General features: G+C 43.0%; 1 protein-coding gene across 2 annotated transcripts in view; it reads left to right on the top strand.

Annotated features, from left to right (window-relative positions):
- ABCA1 (ATP binding cassette subfamily A member 1) overlaps positions 1-19,308 on the top strand; it is an 89,465-nt gene that overhangs the window by 10,554 nt on the left and 59,603 nt on the right. For both annotated transcript variants that reach the window (XM_088156217.1, XM_014882373.2), the window contains exons 2-5: positions 4,188-4,331; positions 10,270-10,363; positions 13,638-13,779; positions 14,643-14,764. In XM_088156217.1, coding sequence (XP_088012343.1) covers positions 4,266-4,331; positions 10,270-10,363; positions 13,638-13,779; positions 14,643-14,764 — 424 coding nt within the window. In that variant the 5' untranslated portion in view covers positions 4,188-4,265. The remainder of the gene's footprint in view (positions 1-4,187; positions 4,332-10,269; positions 10,364-13,637; positions 13,780-14,642; positions 14,765-19,308) is intronic.

The raw sequence follows: 19,308 nt of genomic DNA, 5'->3' as shown, positions 1-19,308 counted from the left end.
CTGAAATGTTCCAGTCTCATAAGGTTTGGTAAGTTCACTTTGTTCCCTCTTAAAACAGTGATTTCATATTTTTTTTCTCTAGGGGAAAGGTTTTTTTGCCTCCCCAAAGAAAGCAAACAGCTGCATTGTTTGCAGAAAGCTGCTTTTGAAGGCTATTTTATGTTTACTTAGTACAGACACCAGGCATGGGGGTGGGGAACTGATTTTCTGCCACTTGAGCTTTTTAGTTACTAAATCTACAGATGTAAAAGTACATTTATTTAAGAAGGATTAGATCTGGAGGCTGTTGGTGTACCAGCTAATGGACTTTTCAACACCCATTCTACTTTGAAATAGCAGCTAGCACCCTGCTAGAAAGGGCTGGCAAAGGATGGGTTTCATTGTCATAATTTTCAGAGGTTGCCCTGTAGCCTTTCTAATGAGTAGTTTTCTGAATTGCAGAAAATTAGATGAAATTTCAGCTGTGTAGGTCGGTTAGCTGTTCAGAATTTCTTTAGCAGGGCAAAATGTTATCTGCAGGGAGTCTTCTGCAAAGGCAGACCATGGGACAAGTGTGTGGAATCTGTGCTTTAATTGTGCAGGTGGGTGTTGTACTGTGGGGCTTTATATCACAGGAAAACTAATCCTGTGGGGATGAATTCCTGCAGCTTTTCTTACTCTAGGCAGAAAGCAGTATTTCTCCTTCAGGGAGTTCTGGATGAGTGTCAAGAGTGATTACTGATACCTGCTGTTGGCTCAAAATTTTACACAGCTGAGACATAAAAGCCATCACTGGAAACTAACTAAGTTTTGGCACTGCAGTAGTAAATGGCAAGTTGTATTTCCCAGCTATGTTGAACTTATCAGACTGGTCTGATGTGGAGGTAAAGTGGGACTTCAGCTCTAACCAAGTTGGAAATGTTGGGTCGATCAGTTCTCTGCGTCTCTGGCCTACAGTTCTTGCCTATTGTGAGCTGGAAGAACATCTGAAGGATGCTCAGCCATTTTCCTCTGATATTAGTTTGCTGAGTGCTTTCTGATGGATTAGTAATTCAAATGAACCTAGTTATCTTGTGTCAGCAGTGAACCAAGTATGTCAGCCTCTGTGGATGAAAATCAGAGGTGACTAGTAACAAACCTGTTCCCTGGTCTGTAATAGATACTGATTAGGGCATACAGTGTCACTGCAGCTGTCACCCAGCATGGCTGGAAGAAATGAATGCACTTCACGCTCAGGTGCTGTGCTCTTGGTGATTAGTTCACTGTTAGGCTCTCTGCCCTACTGTAATGCAGGGACTTAGCTGGTATGCCTACATCTGGGCAGTCCTTAAAAGTCAGTATTTTTATGTCACTTGAAACTTACTGTCCAGACAGAACATGCCAGATCATTTGCTTTGTTCCCAGTAAAGTCTAGCTTAACTCCAGAGAGATGAAGTTGAAGCAGGTTGTGCAGCTGAATCTTCCTGGCTGTGCATTCTTCTGCTGGTCAGCTGAGATGAGTTAAATGATAAAATATGTGCCCTTAGCTCACTACAGTTTGCTAATGTGATGTGAATGTTACAACCTCTACAAAGCAGTAGTAGTGATTGAACTTCTGTTTTGCCTCTCTGCCAGGTATTAAGGTGCAGGAGTAGGGTCTAATTCCATTGATGAGAACACCAGAAGTCCCTTTGACTCTCCATGGGATACTTTTTATACTCTTCCTGTGCCACTTTCTTCTTATGGGTTTTGGTGTTTAGCTTTAATTTCTGGAAAGCATTGGGAATGAGTTTTTTGCAGAGATTTAACACTACTGGGGGCCTGAGCATGAAGTATGGAGTGGATACTCTGAACACCCTTCTGAAGATAAAAATACCTGTTGCATAACTACCAGTGACTGAGGAAGGCTGTACAGTCCGTTCCAGTCCTCTGCTTCTGTATGCCAAACAGTGCAGTAGCTGCAGGATTAGACTCAGGCAGCAAAGATTGTTTTGTGGCGTGGTGGACAGCACAAAAAATCAAATTGAGGTCTGTAACCCACAGACCGGTACCAGTGTCCTTGGGGAAAAATGCTTGAAAAGAGCAATTATCTTAGTGTTCTTAGATTTTTGTACCACATTAGTGATCAGTGAGAAGTAATCCGGGTTTCTCTTTAGAGTGAGTAAAAGTGTTGCCAAATCTCCTAAATACTATGCAGAAATTTAAGAGTGGAGGTAGTACAAAGGAGAGGTAACAATATTCCCTACTTAGTTTTGTTGCTAGGTTGATTTAGATATGTCATATTGACATCGAGAGGAGGTGCTTCCAAGACTCCCCCCATATCCAAGGCTGTCTGCAGAAGTGTGCTTTGAGTCCGTGAGCAAGTGTGCAGTCATCAGCCAGGATTTTTCCTCTGAGATTCCCAGAAAGGGTGGGCTTTTTCCCAGCTGTGGATATGCCAGTAGCCTGCCAAGTGCCTTTCTCTAAGTATGTCTGGGAATTCCTGGTCTACCAGCCAGATGTGCATGCATCTGCAGTGTGTTGGTGTCAGAGTGTTCCAGCCAGCAGGACACCCTGGGCAGGGAAGGATGGCTGGGCATCCCTCTGTGATGGAGCGTCTGTGGAGGTTCTGTCAGTGAGCTGGAGCAGCACCTGGCAGAAGTTAACGAGCCCAAGCTGATGTAAGCTCTAGTGCTGGCGTGCTGCCATGAGGTTCAGTTTGTAAGGTTTTGTAGGCATCCATTACCTGCTCTTTGGTTCTCTGTACTGATGTTAAGAAGCACTGTTGTCCTGTTGTGATACTACAGTATAACCATCTACAGAATTCAGTGTAACAGGTTTTTGTTTGCCATGTTAGATAACTTTCTTTTTGTAACACAAACCTACATTATTAAAAGACAAGTTTTTAATCTGCAATTCGTTGTAATAATGGAATATACTTTTGGTTGAGACTTAAAGGTGGCAATTGTTCATCATCTCAAAGCTCATATCTAGAATGTTTTATCTAGTCTTGTTTCAATGTAGGACTGATTTCCCGAGGAAGTCTTATGTTCCTAGCATATTTATGGATTTTTGGTAATCTTTTCAGTACAGTTTGCAATCAGACATGCAACTCTGAATCTTAGGGTTAGGGTGCTGGTCTGTGGAACACCGGAATCAAAGGTGTATGTGTTCAGTTTAACAGGTGTTGGGAAGAGTGCTTCTGTTGGTGTGTTTGTGAATCAACTGCTACTTGTCCTGTTAATGCTGATTCTGTCAACAGTGTGTATTCAGGTATATAAATCAGAATTCATTTAGTGTGGATTAACTAAGTTCCTGTGCAGACACTTTCTCAAGATTCAGCTGCTCTTAATTTGGAGTGGCCTTAAAACTCAGAAGTAAATTAAGATGTGCTGAATTAATTCTGGAAAAAAGGTTTAATGACATTTAACTAATATAGTGAAAGCTCACCTTAGAGCCTAAAGATTAAGCTGGAAGGGAACTGCTAAAAGGGTATGTGTACCAAGCCTATACTATGTGCTTACTAATTGCCACCAAAGAGATCAGTTTTTAGAAATAATTATAATTAATATTTTTTAATCCTGTGGTGCTCTCATACTGTAGCAAGATGCACACTTAACACATCTAATTCACAACAGTCTTGGAGGCCAGGTGCTTTCAAGACCTGAACACTGACTAAACAACAATTTTCCATTTACTTCACCTGAATGTTAACAACTCTAGCGTACTTCTTAGTTACTTGCCTTCAAGGGAATGGGCATTCCTCCCTTGCCTGTTAAATGCACCGCACTTTCTCCTACAAGCAATGTTGACTGGACTTCAAAACAAAGGCTTTCCTAATTTGGCAGCCAGCTTTTTGCCATTATAAAAGTAAATATGGAAAGAGGCTTTAAGGAAAAAGGTTGGATCATATGATTGTCTTGTTCAGAGGGATCTTTAAATCATTTTTCAAAGCCTGTTACTTACTCTCATTCTGGGTTGTCCTTCCTCTTGGAATTTCTGGGGCAGAAAATAAGAATCGTGCTTTGCAGCTCTGAGATAAGAAACAGTGAGTCTAAATCTGAGCTTACTGACACCCATGAAACATGGCTGGACTGTGTGGGTTAAGAGGGAAGGCAGTGAGGTGTTCCGTGGAGGGGCTGCAAGGTCACAGAGTGCAGCCTCTTCTTTCCCTATCTTGTTGCCTTTTCTGTTTTGGATGACTTTTCTCTTCCAACTCTTTTCCTGTTTTTTTTCTTTTCTTTCACTAGTTAATGCCTGGCCACAACGTCTGTACTGTGTACTGCTGCTGCTACACAAAGGGAGCTTAAAGGCTTTGCTGAAGGAAGATGGCTTTCTGGACACAGCTGGGATTGCTGCTATGGAAGAACTTTACCTACAGAAGAAGACAGACTGTAAGTATTAGCCCAAGAGTGTTTTGAGGCCTTAAGTTACGGTCTTGTAGCTTACAAGGCTATACAACTTTTCAAGAAAAGCAAGGAAACATCCTGTATCTTACTTAATGCTTCTCCTCTTGTGATCCCTCACTGAGCAGCTGGTCTGGCTTTGGAGAGACCCTATTCAAACTGGAGAGGGTGGTGGGTGGACAGAAACCAGAGGGCTTGAAGGTGCTTAAGACTTCTGTCCTGAATTCCAGTGTCAGAGTGTTGGAATACTGAAACACTGGTGTCAGATAAGGCAGAGAGAGGGTGCATGACTGCTGTGTGCAGCAACAAAGGTGAGAAATGAAAACCCATGCTGCAACCTGCTCTGCTCTGTGGGTGGGGCATTGCCAGGCTGCAGGGATGTGCCCACGAGTCTAAAACCTTTTTGGATGCTGCAAGCTGCAACAATGTCAACAAAATCCTGCCACTTCCTAATGGCAGAAGTGGAAGAAGCAATAGCAGACATCTCCAGTCACTTTAATCATTGAGAGAATCCCAAACCTGCCATGTAACTTTACAACAGAGGATATAGATTAAGTGGCTGGTGTGAAGCATGTTTTTGTATCATCATGAGGATAAACCCATGCAACTGATGTTCTTCTGCCAGGGTGTATTCTGAGTGGCTAAACTGCTGTCCTCGTGTTAACAGTGTGGAAATTTACCTGTTAAGAATAGTCAATACATAAGAAGGGTTTCTCCTTGTGATAAAAACGGTGCAGGAGTGTGGATTCAGTATGGTGTTCTTAAAATTCTTTTGCCTTTAGATTGAGACCTCCCTCGTAGGATGTTGCACCTCTTGCAAACAGCTACAAGTCTGAGAAAGCATGGTATTGAACCTCTAGGGGTTTAGGGAATACCTGTGTTGGACAAGGGCATAAATTGTGTAGTAGACTTGTTCAGAGGATCTGGCGTGTTAGATCTGACCTTGAGGAGGTATCAGTAGGGAATGTGAAAGGAACACGAGTTACTGAAGTGGTGAGTGGAAAGTGGTCTCTGATAAGCTTTCTGAACCCTGCAAATGTCAGGATAGTTGCCAGGTGGTTGGGTTGGGTTGTTTTAGAAACTCAGTGTCACAAGGGAGGAGAGGCTATCATATTCACCCCTGGTAATGGTTGCAGTCCCTGAAGTCTTCACTCAGGTGTCTGAGGCTTGTTTTTAATAGGACTTGGGTCCAGTGAGTTCAGAGCTGGAATTAGTCTGTTCTTAAATGAAACAAAAGGGGCTCAGGGCCTCTTTGTCTTTTCTTGTATATAAACAGCTGCCAATGATGACAAAGTTTTTGTTTTGCATGTTTTTGCCTTTCATGGGTCTTGATCTCCCAGGACAGGACTGCCCACCAGAAAGATCATGGACTGTGTCAACTGCTGTCTGCTCTCTGGATGTGGGTCACATCCTGGCCGTGTGAAGCCTCACAGTTTTGAAAAATGAAGCTGTGACTGGCTGTGACTCCTTAAGGTTGTCTGTTCTCAGCTATTGCCCATGTAGCCTAGGCCCTGAGAGCTAAAAGCACTCTTCCTATCTTGCTACTAGAGGTCTAACTTTTGCCTATTACCAGACTGCCTTTAGAAAGTAGGGGAGTTCTAGATCGTTGTGGGATTTTATGGAGTTATGTTTAAATGAGGTAAACCAGGAGGCTATTTCAGAGGAGCTGAATTTTACACCGAGAATGATGGCTTGGTATTTTTTTGGTAGGATCTTCTGAAAGTAATAGACTCATAGAGTCATTAAGTTTGGAAAAGACCTCCAAGGTCATCAAATCCAGCCTTTGTCTGAAAGCCACCATGGCAACTAAACTGTAGCGCTAAGTGACATGTCCAGTCATTTTTTGAACATTTCCGAGGACAGCAACTCCACCACCTCCCTGGGCAGTCTGTCCCTATGCCTGACCACCCTTGCAGTGAGAAAACTTCCTAATGTCCGGCCTGACCCCTGGCACAGCTAAAGGCTATGTCCTCTGGTGCTATCACTAGTTCCCTGGGAGAAGAGAACAACCTCCATTTTGCTATAACCTCATTTCAGGTAGTTGTAGAGAGTGTTTCTCCAGGCTGAGCAACCCCAGTATTGCATCAGGTGTGAAAAGGTCTAAGTTTAACATACGTGTCATGTCAAGGTAACTGTGGGCTTGCTGGGCAGCAGAGTTGCATTCATATCCTTTGGTGGTGCCAGAGAAGAGCAGCAGGGTAACCGTTCTGGATCTGCTCAGCTGTTTCTTGGTACCTCCTAGCAGCTGCTGTTCTGGTTTCCCGTCTAGTACCTCAGAGAGCATGAAACTGCTCATAATCTCTATTCCACAATTATTGTTAGTCAATTCATAGTGAAGGCCTGTTTTTGTGGGGCTCCTCAGTTATACTGTGGTTTTCTCACTAATGGTTCTCATTTGGGACTTACCTGAAGATGTCAGGAGGAGAAGCCCACTTAAAAGGAATTGGCAGAGAAAGAGCAGAACATCTCTCACCATGCTGTTATCATGGCTGCACAGTCCTTTATCTCTCTGCTTTCCTGTTAGCAGACCGTTGTCCTTGAGTTGGGTTGTGCTGGTGAAGGCTGATGAAGTAAGTTTGGACTTACTGAAGGTGTAGCATAGAAATAGTTTGATCCTTACCCTTCTCACAAAAAATGTGGGCTAGCCTTGGCTTCCCACTGAACCGTCTCGTTGGCTGCTGTGAGTTTGGGCCGCATTGCGAAAGCTGGGTTCAAAGCTCACCCTGATGTGTGCAGTTCACGTGTTACTTTGTACTGGATGATTTCCAGCAACACTGGAGTGGGGGGGAAGGAGCTCACACAGGGAGAGAGGGAAGAAAAATCATGTTCAGGGGTCACTGTGTAAAAACATTTGTCTCCCTGCTTTCTTGCACATGAGCAGACTCCTCAAACTGGCATGGAGAGACTGGTCAGCTTCTGGTAGCTCCCTGCATTGAAACTGGATCGTGAAGGTGGGAAGGGGAGTTGGTAATGGAATGGGGTGATAGTCTGCGTAGTTCTTGCTCAACAGATTTCCTGTTGACACAATGTAGAGCTCAGTGTTTAATGGCGTCCTGAATCAGGCAGCTGGTACGAATTTGGCATGCTTTAGGGATTAACCTTGGTAAAATTAGGACAAATTTGTTCTTAGCTGAATTTACCTGCTGTGTGTGAATAGGATGTTCCTTCTTCAACTCCAGATGGAGCAGAGATAGGTGAGGGGTTGGGTGCTTGAAGATTAATTTCATTATTTACCAGGCTGATCACACAAAAGTAGTAAGGAGACTTGATTTTTTCAGTATCTACTTAGAGTGAATCTCAGTGAGACATGTTCCCTTTTAGTGTCTTTGTGTCCTTGTCTGGAAAGGTCACAGTGGATGAAAAGTGCTGTCACAGCAGGGTCAGGAAGCAGTAGGGGACAGAACCTGCTGACCTGTAGGAGTAAAGGAAGATAACTCAGTTTTTGTTGAGCAGCACAAGAGAATTTGCTGAGGAGTCTTTACTGACATGCTTCTGACACTCTGATCTTGTCAGTGTGCAAGCCTCTGGTGCAGCAGTTGCCAGCAGTCTCTCACAATGTTGCACTTTGGTGCCTGCTATGATGCCTGCCTTCAGCTGTAAAGGTGCAACTTGGTCGGTCTGGGCTGCATCCCTCCTTTCTCTGTCCTCCCTGAGCCTGTTGATCTGCCAAGTTAGGTGTGTCGTGCATGCAGCCCACACGTGGTTGCCTTTGTGACAGTAACCAGCGGTGCAGAAGAGGAGGCTGTGTGCAGGTGGCCTGTTCCCCCTTCGGCAACAGGGCCACTTGGGCACTGCTGTCCACCCCAGTGTGGTGTGGCTGATATTTCTCTGAGCAAGCCAGGGTTTGAGCTCAGGGGCATTTTCTTGTTAGTTCTGTAGCAGTTGCAGGGCAGTGAGAGGCTAGCTGTCCCCACTGGTCACCTCAGGAAGCCTCCACAAGCCCAGCTGACCCTGCTTTCCCCAGACAGTGTAGCAGCAGATGTACCAGGGTGGCAGATGGCTGTAACCTGTGCTAGAACATGACCACTGATGCTGGAAGACAGAATGGACTTGTCCTGGTTTCATAGCCACTTTTCTGTCAAGTGGAGGAGAAGTCTTGCTATGCCATCCTGGTAGCCATTTTAAGAGTATCCTGAAAACAGAAGCAGACTAGTTGTCTATATGCTAGGTCTAAACACCTTTGATCTCTGGGAGCCAGAGCACTGTTTAATGCAGATGGAAGCAGGCTGTCAATGTCTGGAATGTGTGCTGCCACTACATCGTTTATTGTAATAAGAGACCAAAGGTATTGAGGCATCTTCCTGGCGCCTCTGTTAGTGTGGTCTCAGTGGAGTTTCTTACCCAGTAGTTGTACAGTGTGAGCATGACAATAACAGATGACAGAATATTGAGATGGAAGGCACCCACAAGGATAATCAAGCCCGGCTCCTAAGAGAATGGTCCGTATGGGGGTTATGTTGGCAGCCCTGGTGTTATTAGCACCATGCTGTAACCAGCTGAGATAATCTCAGAATCCAATGGGTAACAGTATCCAAAAATTATCTTGCAGAGATAATTGGCACTGTTACCAGGAATGCTGGGGAGACTGATGCTCAATTTTTATGCCTTTTAGAAGGGGTGCTCTTAGCTATTTGATGTCAGCTACGAAGGGTATCTGTGAAAAGCCGTGCTACATCGTTTCCTCTGCTGGATCAAATGGCCTTTGTTTTAATGCCGTTTTTACAGTGAGCTTCTTTTGAGGTACAGTAGTTATCTAGAAGTCTCTCATCTCAAAGTTTGCATGGTCTGCCTTATGTGGAGTGTTAAGAGTCCAATTTTAGCTGTTACTGATGGAACATTGAAAAACATGTTTGTGGGTGGGGATTCTGCCTCCCACTGGGTTGCAGGTCTTACACTCTGGCTTTTAAGGAGAATTATGCAGACCTCTTATTAGAAAAGACTGAGATTTTCAGGAAAGAAGTGGAAAAGATTTGTCTTCATTTGACCAAGAAAACACTGTTCTCCTGCTAGTAATAGATGAGAAACATATGAAGTAGAAGCATAAAAAGCTTTCAGGTTTTCCTTGTCTCATAGCTGACTGAAAATACATGTTTGGGCAGTCTTTCTGGAGTGGGAAAGTAGAGATATTGCTAGTGAAGGTAAAGTCTTGGAAACTTCAGTTAATGTCTCAGAAGCTTTAGGCTGGACAGTTGCTTTGTCCACATGCTTCTGTGGGATGTGACACATCTCAGTGAATTTTTCTGCACTTCAATTCTCTAAGAAATGTTGTGTATTTAATAGCAGGCCTTTTCTTCTTGTCTCGTCCTCTAAGTAACTGAGTTCTTTATTTACTTGATACTCACTGCCTTTCTGTAGATGACCTGCACCAGTGGGTGCTGCATACATTCAGAAAAAATGTAAATTAGAAGGAAACAGAAACTAGATATGAGCCTAATCTTACCAGTTCTGCTTTCTAGTATACTTCCAGTGTATTTCTGCAGTACTGAAAGAGTTGGCATAGCATGCATCAGCACATTTTCCATGCCTGATGTGTTAGGGTAGAAGCTTAATGGTCTACTGTGAGAGTGGGATATAAGTACCCTACTACTTCAAAATATGGGGTAAAAAATTAAGTTCATTGCCAGAAAGAATCATTGGGAGGTTTCTTTCAGTCAGGGCACAGAAAACTGTAAAAAGAAGCCAAAAATAGCCCTTAAGCATATCCATTTTAGTTGAATGACTGACACATATTGATGAGAAAAAAATTGTAATTCTTTGTAGATTATCCTCTGAAGCTGGAGGAACAAACTTCTTGATCTTGGAGTGTGTAGGCAAATCAAAGTGAGACAGTGCTTACAAAACTATTTTGGCGTACAAGTCCTAGAACTTCTGTTCTGACCTTTATTTTGAATATGATGTCTTAATTCTTTGCTTTTATTGTTTCCAGTTCCAGCTGCTGATCGAAGTTGCCTGGCCTCTGTTTATCTTCTTCATCCTGATCTCTGTAAGACTTTCATATCCGCCCTATGAGCAGCATGAATGTAAGTACCAAGCATGGCAGCTGCACCCAGAGTGCTTGTTGTTTCATGGTTAGAACGTAATAATGCAGTTGGCAAGATGCAAAGAGCAGTGGGTCCCTACTTCAGTCAGAAATGTGCAGGAGGGGTTTGTAACTCCTTTGCTTCCACCTCCAGAACTGCAGTTAAGTGATGATGTTGGTCCAGGACTGTATGTCGCTGCTCTTTTTCTTGCTGTTTCTCATTTTGTGTTTATGATACCTGAGAATTTGCTCTACAACTCTGACATATCTGTAAAACCTGCACAGAACCCCAATCTTATTTTTCTTTTTTGATCTGTATGTGACTTAGCATAAAAGAATGCAGTGTTCTGATCTCTAAGAAAGCAATCTTGTTTCCAGGTAGTCAAGTGCATTAATGTATCACATTAAAGATTCCATTCTTTCAAGTGATGACAGTGTCAGCTCTGCATTTAGTAGATTCAGCAGTCATACACTGCTGACAAAAAACCCAACTCTGCTTTTTTCTTTGCACCCTAAATGTGCGCATTTCTGCTTTTCTTTCAAAGGAAGCTTGTTCTTTATAAATTACTAGTTATAGACCTCTTTGGTTGCCATTTAGGGAGCATGACTTGTTTATTAGCAGCATGCTGTCGTTTTACTGTGTTTGGTGACAATTTCATACTGCAATTAACTGATTGTGGAAGAGCTCTGTTTATCTTTCCTTAGCCTGATTACTGCAAGGTAAACTTAAGGGTCAGCAAAACATGTTTCTGAAGGGCCCTCTGAAGTGTTTCTTTCTTAAAATGAGGAAAGAACTCCCTTTTACAGCACTTAACCTGTCTTTGCAGTGACGGGGAATCTTGTGCTGTTTGCTGGATGTTCAGGCTGGTATCTTTTAAAGCCTAAGGTGTTAGTGTTTGCAGTTTCCCATTACACTTTGGCCTCTGCTGATCCCATGTACTGCCTAACTCGCTTTTTTCAGCACTCGACAGCATAGTTGAAGCTTGTCTAAGTTAAATCTCCTACTTTACATGGAATTTGAACTGCCTCTTCTGTCCGAATGTTACAGTGGCATTAGGAGAGATACCTGTAATGTAGACATGAAGCTGAAGAGAAGCAATAAGCAGGCTACTCAGCTTTTATAAATAACTAGCAACCTCAGTGGTAGCTAATTTCAGGTATGGGAAGGCTGTATATAAACTGAAATGTAGCAAGAGCTGTGATTCTGTAGAACTTGGCTTGATCTTGCTAGTCAGTAGCCTTCTTGTAAAACATTTGCTCTGGTGTTACCATGGTGTTATAAGCATAGTTTTGAGGCTTTCACTTGAAATCCTTTTCCCTTCCCATTTAACACAAAATGTTAGTGCTTTACCCACCTTCTCACATTGTCCTCAGCAGCTTGAGAGCACAGGGCATCTGGTAACTTTTAATTCATGCCTATAGCTAATTCCTCTTTGTTTTTTGAAGAGTGTCTGGGAATAGGTTTCCAAATTGTGTTGTCTGGATTGGTTTCACTGAACAGTCACTTCTGCTGACAGATGTGGATGTGTTGTGAAGTGAAGCAGTTTTTGCTGAACTATGAGCAGAGATAGAAAGAAAGAAGGCTTTTGGGTTGATGATGAGCTCTTTGGCAACCCTGTGAATGCCTTAAGGGAAGTAGGATTTTTATCTGTAGTGGCAGTGTTGTATGCTGTTATGAAATTACTTGTAGGTAATGCCTGGTGATAGCAGTAACAGGCGTGTGCAAGTGTTTTGTAGCCTCCATCTAGCCTCAGTATTGTAATGAGAGTGTTTTCAACAAGCAAGTAAAATTTTCAGTTTTCTTTCCTTGTTTGAGAAGAACCAAGGATTGGACTGTTGTCAGGGTTTCTTGTTTCCAATGGCTTAGCTTAGTGTGAGGAAGTTATCTCTTAAAACGTGGAGGAGTTATTAACTTTGAAATGATTATGTGGCTTTCACCAGACCAGTGAGAGAAGACTTATTAGTGTGCTGTCTTGTCATGCAGAACTCCTCTCTTCTGTTCCTGTGACCCCTCAAGTTATTCAAAATGCACTTTTTTGGCAATGGGAGGGAGAGAATCTGACAAGACATGACTAATTGCTTCTGAAAAGCTAGATGTTTGTAGGAATGTAATTTAAACTTTATGGGCTGTTGCACTGTTTTCTGTGTATCTCATCTGATTTAAAACCAACAGATTCCCGCTTTACTCTTGGAGAAACTGGTGTTACATGCATCACTGTGTGTAAAAAGTTACCATAAACTCTTGTGTGCCATTCCTTGTTATACATTGCTTTAAACATTTTCTTGGAGTTACTAATAATACAGAATGAAAGGCATGGAGGACAGAGAAGGTGATTCTTTGGGAAATTGTATGAGAAGAATCTGAAAGTCTTTACATTTCTTTTCCTTCTCCCTCTCCTCCTTCTCCCCAAGTCCCTCAGCCAAGAACAAAAAAGCAAAATGAAACAAAAATCAGATAGGTCAGGTAAATAGCTCCTCTATTTTAAACAGAGAACTAGGAGCAAGAGTTCACTGGTTACTGGAAACAGTAAACCTTCATTTCTTTAACCTTTCTCCTGCATGGAGTCCTTGGCTTTCTCCAGGGAGGGCTGATAAGATTCCCATCTTGGTTCACCCACATAAATTTATCAGCCTTGCTGTAATTTAGGCTTTGATACAGCTTCTTTCTTGGGCTTTGGTACTTCCATTGGGGTTGTGGAGGTAGGGAGCCAGCGCCCTGAATGATTGTAGGCATGCTGGGAGGATGAGATGGGCACCAGAGGGGAGGGAGTGGGTGTCTGATCCTCAAAGTCTTGAGCTTTGAGAAACTGAGGAATGGGCATAACCTTCCTCCAGGATCCCTTCCCTAGTTGTGGGCGTGAGGAAGCAAGCTCGGTGCAAAAAGCAGGCTGACAGCTGATGTAAGGTCTGGGATTATACAAGGGAGGCCCTTCTTCCCCAGTCATTGTGGTTCACAAGTATATAAGTGGCATACTGGTGGAGATCTGCCATGAGTAGTTTGTTACTGCTTTCTTCATAAACAGGATGTAAACTCTGGCCTATGACTTCACTAGTTCTTTAGTGGAAAGGTTTAAACTCCAGTAGAAAGATTTGAAAGAGCAGTGTGGAGAGTCTAATACAAGCTCAGTTCCTCTTAGTGTTGGCCATTCTGTTCTTTCATAGGCACTTTGGGGCAATAACCAGCGCAGGGGTTAGCACTGCTCTTCAAATACAATGCTGTGTAGTAGAGGCTTGTACCATGTATTGGTCTCCTAACTCCTGTGTTTCTGTTCTAGGTCACTTTCCAAATAAAGCTATGCCTTCAGCAGGAACCTTGCCATGGATACAGGGGATCATCTGCAATGCCAACAACCCATGTTTCCGCTACCCAACTCCTGGGGAATCCCCTGGTATTGTTGGGAATTTCAATGCCTCGATGTGAGTCTGTCTGCTTTTGCCTGATCTGTGTTTGTGGGGAAACATGGGGGAATGGCGTATTTGGAAGTCACCTGCCAGTTGTGAAATCTTACGCTATGCGAGGGTTTTGCAGTTTCTACCACCTCTGAAGTACCAGATTTGTCAGTTACCAGATTTGTCAGTTACCAAGTTCATAGGGACTAGCAGACAGCTGGTAGGTGTGCAGAATTCCCAAGTCCAAGCACCTGAAGCTCTTGGTGAATGAAAAGCCTTGCATGGGTAAGGACTGAGTCCATTGTCTTACCTGGGCTCAGAATTTGACCCATAAAAAGCAAGGCTCTCTTTTTTCAGTGCATCTTTTTCCCTGATTAATGAACCTCTGAACAGCACAGAGTGAGAGGCAGTTGAACAGGTTTAGGGAATACTCCCTGATGCTTATTACTTGTTACTGGCTAATGATGCAGGAAGCACAGTTTATGGCCAGCTTTCCTATACCTTCCCTTACTTGCTACATTAATGGTGTCAGGAAAGATAGGATTAATGCAGAGCATAATGCATCTGCAACCTGGAGAAACATTTGAAAGGGGCAAGATATTCTTAAATTATTGTACTTCTAAAAAGCAGCAGTTTATAGGCAGCAGGAAATTCTCCCCATCCCAGTCCTAAAAATGCTTTAAATGCATGATGTTAGCAGTGTAGCTCAGACTGAACTTGTGCTAGCAGACATCTTTTACTAGGCTCCTTGGATTGTCACATTGAGAAGTTTTTTGTGTTGAAGTGACATAACTAAAGGGGATTAAAGTTTGGAATTGGTATATAAAACTGTATCTGTGAATGCTGGCTCATGGAGCCGATGACTGCTTGTTGTTCTTGTTTTCCCGCAGTGTTTCCCGCCTGTTCTCGGATGCCAGGAGGTTACTGTTGTACAGCCAACAGGACACGAGTATAAAGGATGTCCAGAAGGTCCTCAGAGCACTACGCAAGTTGGGAAATTCCTCTGGCTTAGGTAACAGCCCTGATAGAGTCAATATCTGGTATTTCTTGCCTGGTTAATTCCCAAATTTCAGGAATGTGCCATAATGTGAATGTGCATGATTAAACTTAGAGTTTACCAAACTTTTTCCAATTCTGCAGAAGTACCTTAAGCCTTTCCTGTGTCAGAGCTTTGTGTGATCTTCAATTTATGTGGTGAAAGAAGAAAAGGCTTGGTGTATAATGCCAAGAACAGCAGCTGTTTTGGATGTGAAACTATAATCCTGGGCGCACTGAAGTTATTTAAAGTGCTTGTTTTCTCAGAGGAGTCGAAGTAGTGTGTCTTTTCGGAAAGCACTAGTTATTTTGATATTTTGTGAAGCAGTGAACACAATGTAGCTTCAATTTGGTGTTCTACCCCTGAGCTCCAAAGGGAAATGTGCTAGAAGAACACAGATGGGGAAAAACTGATGTTGGCCTCCAATTTACAAACTCAAAGCTGGTTATTATCTGACAATGAAACATCGATTTTTCCTTCTTGTGTTTGGTTTTGGAGGGGGTTTTTTTGTGACTGACTGATACTGATATTGTCTGGCAGGATACAAAACAAAACGGTGGGGGGGCTTTCACATTCCTATTTCCTATAAAAAATTAGAATCCTCCCATTTTTAGCATGTGTGAGAAGATGGTGTGCCTTCCTGTCCTGTGCAGATGAATGACTGGTGTGAGATCACATGGGAAGCTTGCAGCCGAGCTGGGACGTGAAAGATCTCTGTCCAGTCTCAGGAAATGTGGTGGATCTCTTGCATTGCCAGGTCTCTCTGATGTGGCACCTTGTAAAAGTTTTTTGGCATATTCTTCCCTGAAAGATGATCTAACTTAGCTGCTGTGTTAGTGTGGCATGTGACATAGAAAGTGACAGTTTAGAAAGCAGGGAAATAGAAAAGGGAGCACAGCCATTGAGGGTCTTCACCTACAGCCTTTATGCAGCATGTAGAGCTCTTTGGACATGGGTGGTATTCTATTCTAGTGTTTTGTGAAAATTGTCCTTGGTTTCATAGCAATAGTTCTTAGCTCTCATTTGAGGATGGCTCAGGCAGACTGCAAGAAGAAAAATACATGACCTAGTAAGATGTGAGTAATGTTACATAGTCTGACGTCTGAGCACACATAAAGCAGAGATGGTGCTTTTACTTTCCTTTCTGCATTGCTCAGTACATTGCAGGTCACCTTGGAATAATCTGTACTGTTAGTGACAGGTTGGCAGGTATGTGCTGAATGTTTGTACAGACATGGACTGTGCAAGGTATTTGTCTTGGATATTTAACCCCCCTCTCTCCCCTTCAGGGTTGTGCAGAATTCTGATGTGATCAGGTCTGCCTATAATACTGTGGTCTACTGACTCTGACCATTAGTTGATAGTTGTGTATAAAGGACGCTCCTCCTTGCTGAGGAGCTCAGTGTCCATACTGCCAGGCCTCCTCTCTTTACGTAGAGAACTGGTGAGTGCCATCCTCATGCTCTTGCCTAAATCTGCAGCAGCTTCAGAGGGAAGAGGCTGCAGAGTGAGCCCTTCTGCAGAGATGGACACATAATGTACATAGCTAAAATGAGTTAAGATGACTATTTCCCAAGAAGAAGTTTAATATTGCTTTCATGGATATCTTCAATTGTTTATTGATTTGCTGGGAACAAGCGCTCTCCATCAGAATGACAGATATAATTGTTACTGGTTTTACAGTTCTAATAATAGTATTTTTCTCTTTAGTAGTATTACTTTTATGCTTGTATTGGCAAGTTTACTTTTCCAAAGAGTAGGTCCTGGTCCTGATGTGGTGTTTTGTATTGAGACATGCAGTGAATGTCAGACATCGACATTTACAGGAACACTATCAAAGACATAAGTTGAAGCTCTTGCTGCTGCGAAGGTCTGAGGGGGAGGAGTGATTCCAAAAAGGGTTTTGCATGTGGAGTACTATACAAGTTGAAAGTCAGAAGTCTCATATTTCTCTCTACTGTAAAGACTACTGGACTGACTGCAAAAGCAAGCCTCAGACTCAGTCATCACAGATTATATTTCTATAATATTTCAAATGTGCAATCAAAAAAATCAAGCCTCTGTCATGAGAATGACAGAATGTTCATTGTTGATAACGCTTTTGGAAAACAAAGCTTGTCTTAAGCTCATTTACAGAGCCATCCAGCTTGGTGGACCCTGCTGCCCACTCCTTGGCTGTGTGATTCATTCTCTGACAGTATTCATGAAGCAGCATCCTCTAATCTTAGAATCACCCATGTATTTATACTTAGCAGTGCTTAGATTCCTATGCAAGGAAGGTCAACTCTCAGTTGTTGTTGATGAGGAGGTGGGAGAGAGGCAAATACTTTTCACTCTGGGGCATTTCTTCCACTGAATCTGGGAACCTGAGGAGACAGTAGGAGTGGATGTCAGATATAAGTGCACTACCCAGCCTGAAAGCACAGTCTTTATACATGTGTTTCCCCAGTAGCAGGAGGGCTAATTATCAATAAGCTAATAATTGAAAATGTTGTAATATCCTGTATGTTTTAGCTCTGGCCTGGGCCTGAAGCCATGTGAATTGGTGGTGCAGACAGGTGCAACTTTGGAGTGGACTGTATGGTCCTTGGTGTGTGGCATGACTCTGTTGGAGTGTCTGCAGCTCCCTTCTCCCCTCACACACTCTTCCCACTACTGCCTGCTACAGGCTTCCAGGAGTTGATCTCTCACTGCTAGGATGCAAATTGGAGCTAATGCTAGTCATGCAGACCATTCGTGTCTGCATCTAGCTACTGATGTCTCAGTCTGTTCAGAGAGCATGTGCCAAAGTCCTTTCACTTGAACCTTCTTTAAAACCACCCTCACAAACTAATGTTCAAGGTGTGACTCTTAGTCATCTGATCTGAAGTTAGGCATGAGCTGAACCTTGGGGACGAGAGACCTACTTAAGATAGCAGATTGCTCACAGGTTGCAGTTGCTTGCACAGTTGCTTGAAGTGTGTTTGGTAAAGATAAGGTAGAACATGAAGGTTTTGTTCAGGCCATAGTATTCACTCATTCCAACAGGTTTTGTATCTTTGGCACTCAATAAGGAGGAGATAATTCCTCATAACAGGGCTGTTTGTGTAGGAGTTTGAGGATTAATAGCAGAGAAGAGTTCTCTGTTGGAGAGGAAGGTGTTATTAGTAGGGAACAGTCCAGTGTTGCTTTATGTAGCACCTTTTTTTGTCCAGGGTGGCAGGATAAAGTGGTGGTGTGGCTAAGTGGAGTTCAGCACATGCAGCTGTCATGCTCTGTGGGCGCTGCTGCTGTGTAGGTGCTTCCAGCAAGTCCCAAGCAGTGAAATCTACGTGCAGGCACACACATACCATAACATGATCAATTTTGCAGGTAGGTGCCAGGTGCCCTCTCTGATCCACTTGTTACATCTCTGTCCAGCAATGTCACCAAGGTCTTTAGCACTCATGATAAGGCAGAGTGCAAATCAGTACAGAGAGTCAAAGACCTTGGTGACGGAACTTTCAAGACTGTGACAAGGCTGCTGGGATTGCCAGCTGCAGTAGGTTTGGATTGCTGCTTGCAGTCACTGAATTTGCACCTGGCCTCAGTGCCATTTTATCAGGTTAACTGTCTGCAAGAAATAAGCTTTTCTTCTGTTTTGAAAGATGGAGATACAGCTTGCTATTGACTCTGAGGCACACTTTCTTTATTTCTTCTGTCTACAAGACTCCAAAATACTTTGTTCTGCAGTGCCACAGGGTAATAAATTAACAGGTATAATTAAAGCCATCTTCTCTGGTTATGCTAAAAGTTGCAGATATAAGCCGGCCTGGCTAGTATTTACTGCATTGCTCTTAGTTTTCAGTGATCCCAAAGGGCATGTTTCTATTTTTCTTGAAGCCAGCCCAACTAAACAAAAATGAAGCAATGAAATAGGCAGAGGGAAACAAACATCACCTAAGAAATTGCATCAGATCTTGGACTATTATTCCACATGTGCCCTGTTAGTATTGTTTGTGGTAAGAGAGAAATGTCAGCTGGGTGGCATTCTTTGCTGATATTGCAGTGCTCTGCTGCACAGAGATGTTGAGACTAAAGGAGTTTGCAGCCTGTCTGGTCAGTGCTATTAATGCTTCTTTTATTTAACAGGTAAAGGATGGTAGAGGGCTTGGGCTAAAGAGCAGTCTTTGGAGAGGTTTTCTGATGCATGTGTTTTTACTGCATGATTACAGGGTGCTCAGAGAAACAGGATATCATACATTATCTGCTAGGTGACATTAAGGTGATGGTTAGCTCCCTCCTCAGTGTCTTGTCCCAAACAAAATTGAACCCACACCCTCAAGCTAAACATTCAGATTGATTCTTATACTTGCTTACGCCTGCCTAATTAAACTGGTTTCCTCCCTGACTTCCTTTGGGAAGAATCCTAGCAAAAACCAGCCAGGCTAGAATGAAGCCTGGCAAACCATATGTCCTGGTGGCCTTCACACCCAGAAACACCTGCTAATACCAGCTGTGGCAGGGTGACATTCCTGTTGCTGCACATAAATACACACTTG

Source organism: Sturnus vulgaris, chromosome Z (assembly GCF_052056855.1).
Source record: "Sturnus vulgaris isolate bStuVul1 chromosome Z, bStuVul1.hap1, whole genome shotgun sequence".
NCBI classification, from domain to species: Eukaryota; Metazoa; Chordata; class Aves; order Passeriformes; family Sturnidae; genus Sturnus; species Sturnus vulgaris.
Note: the sequence above shows the minus strand (reverse complement) of the source record. Positions and strands in the feature narration are given on the sequence as shown.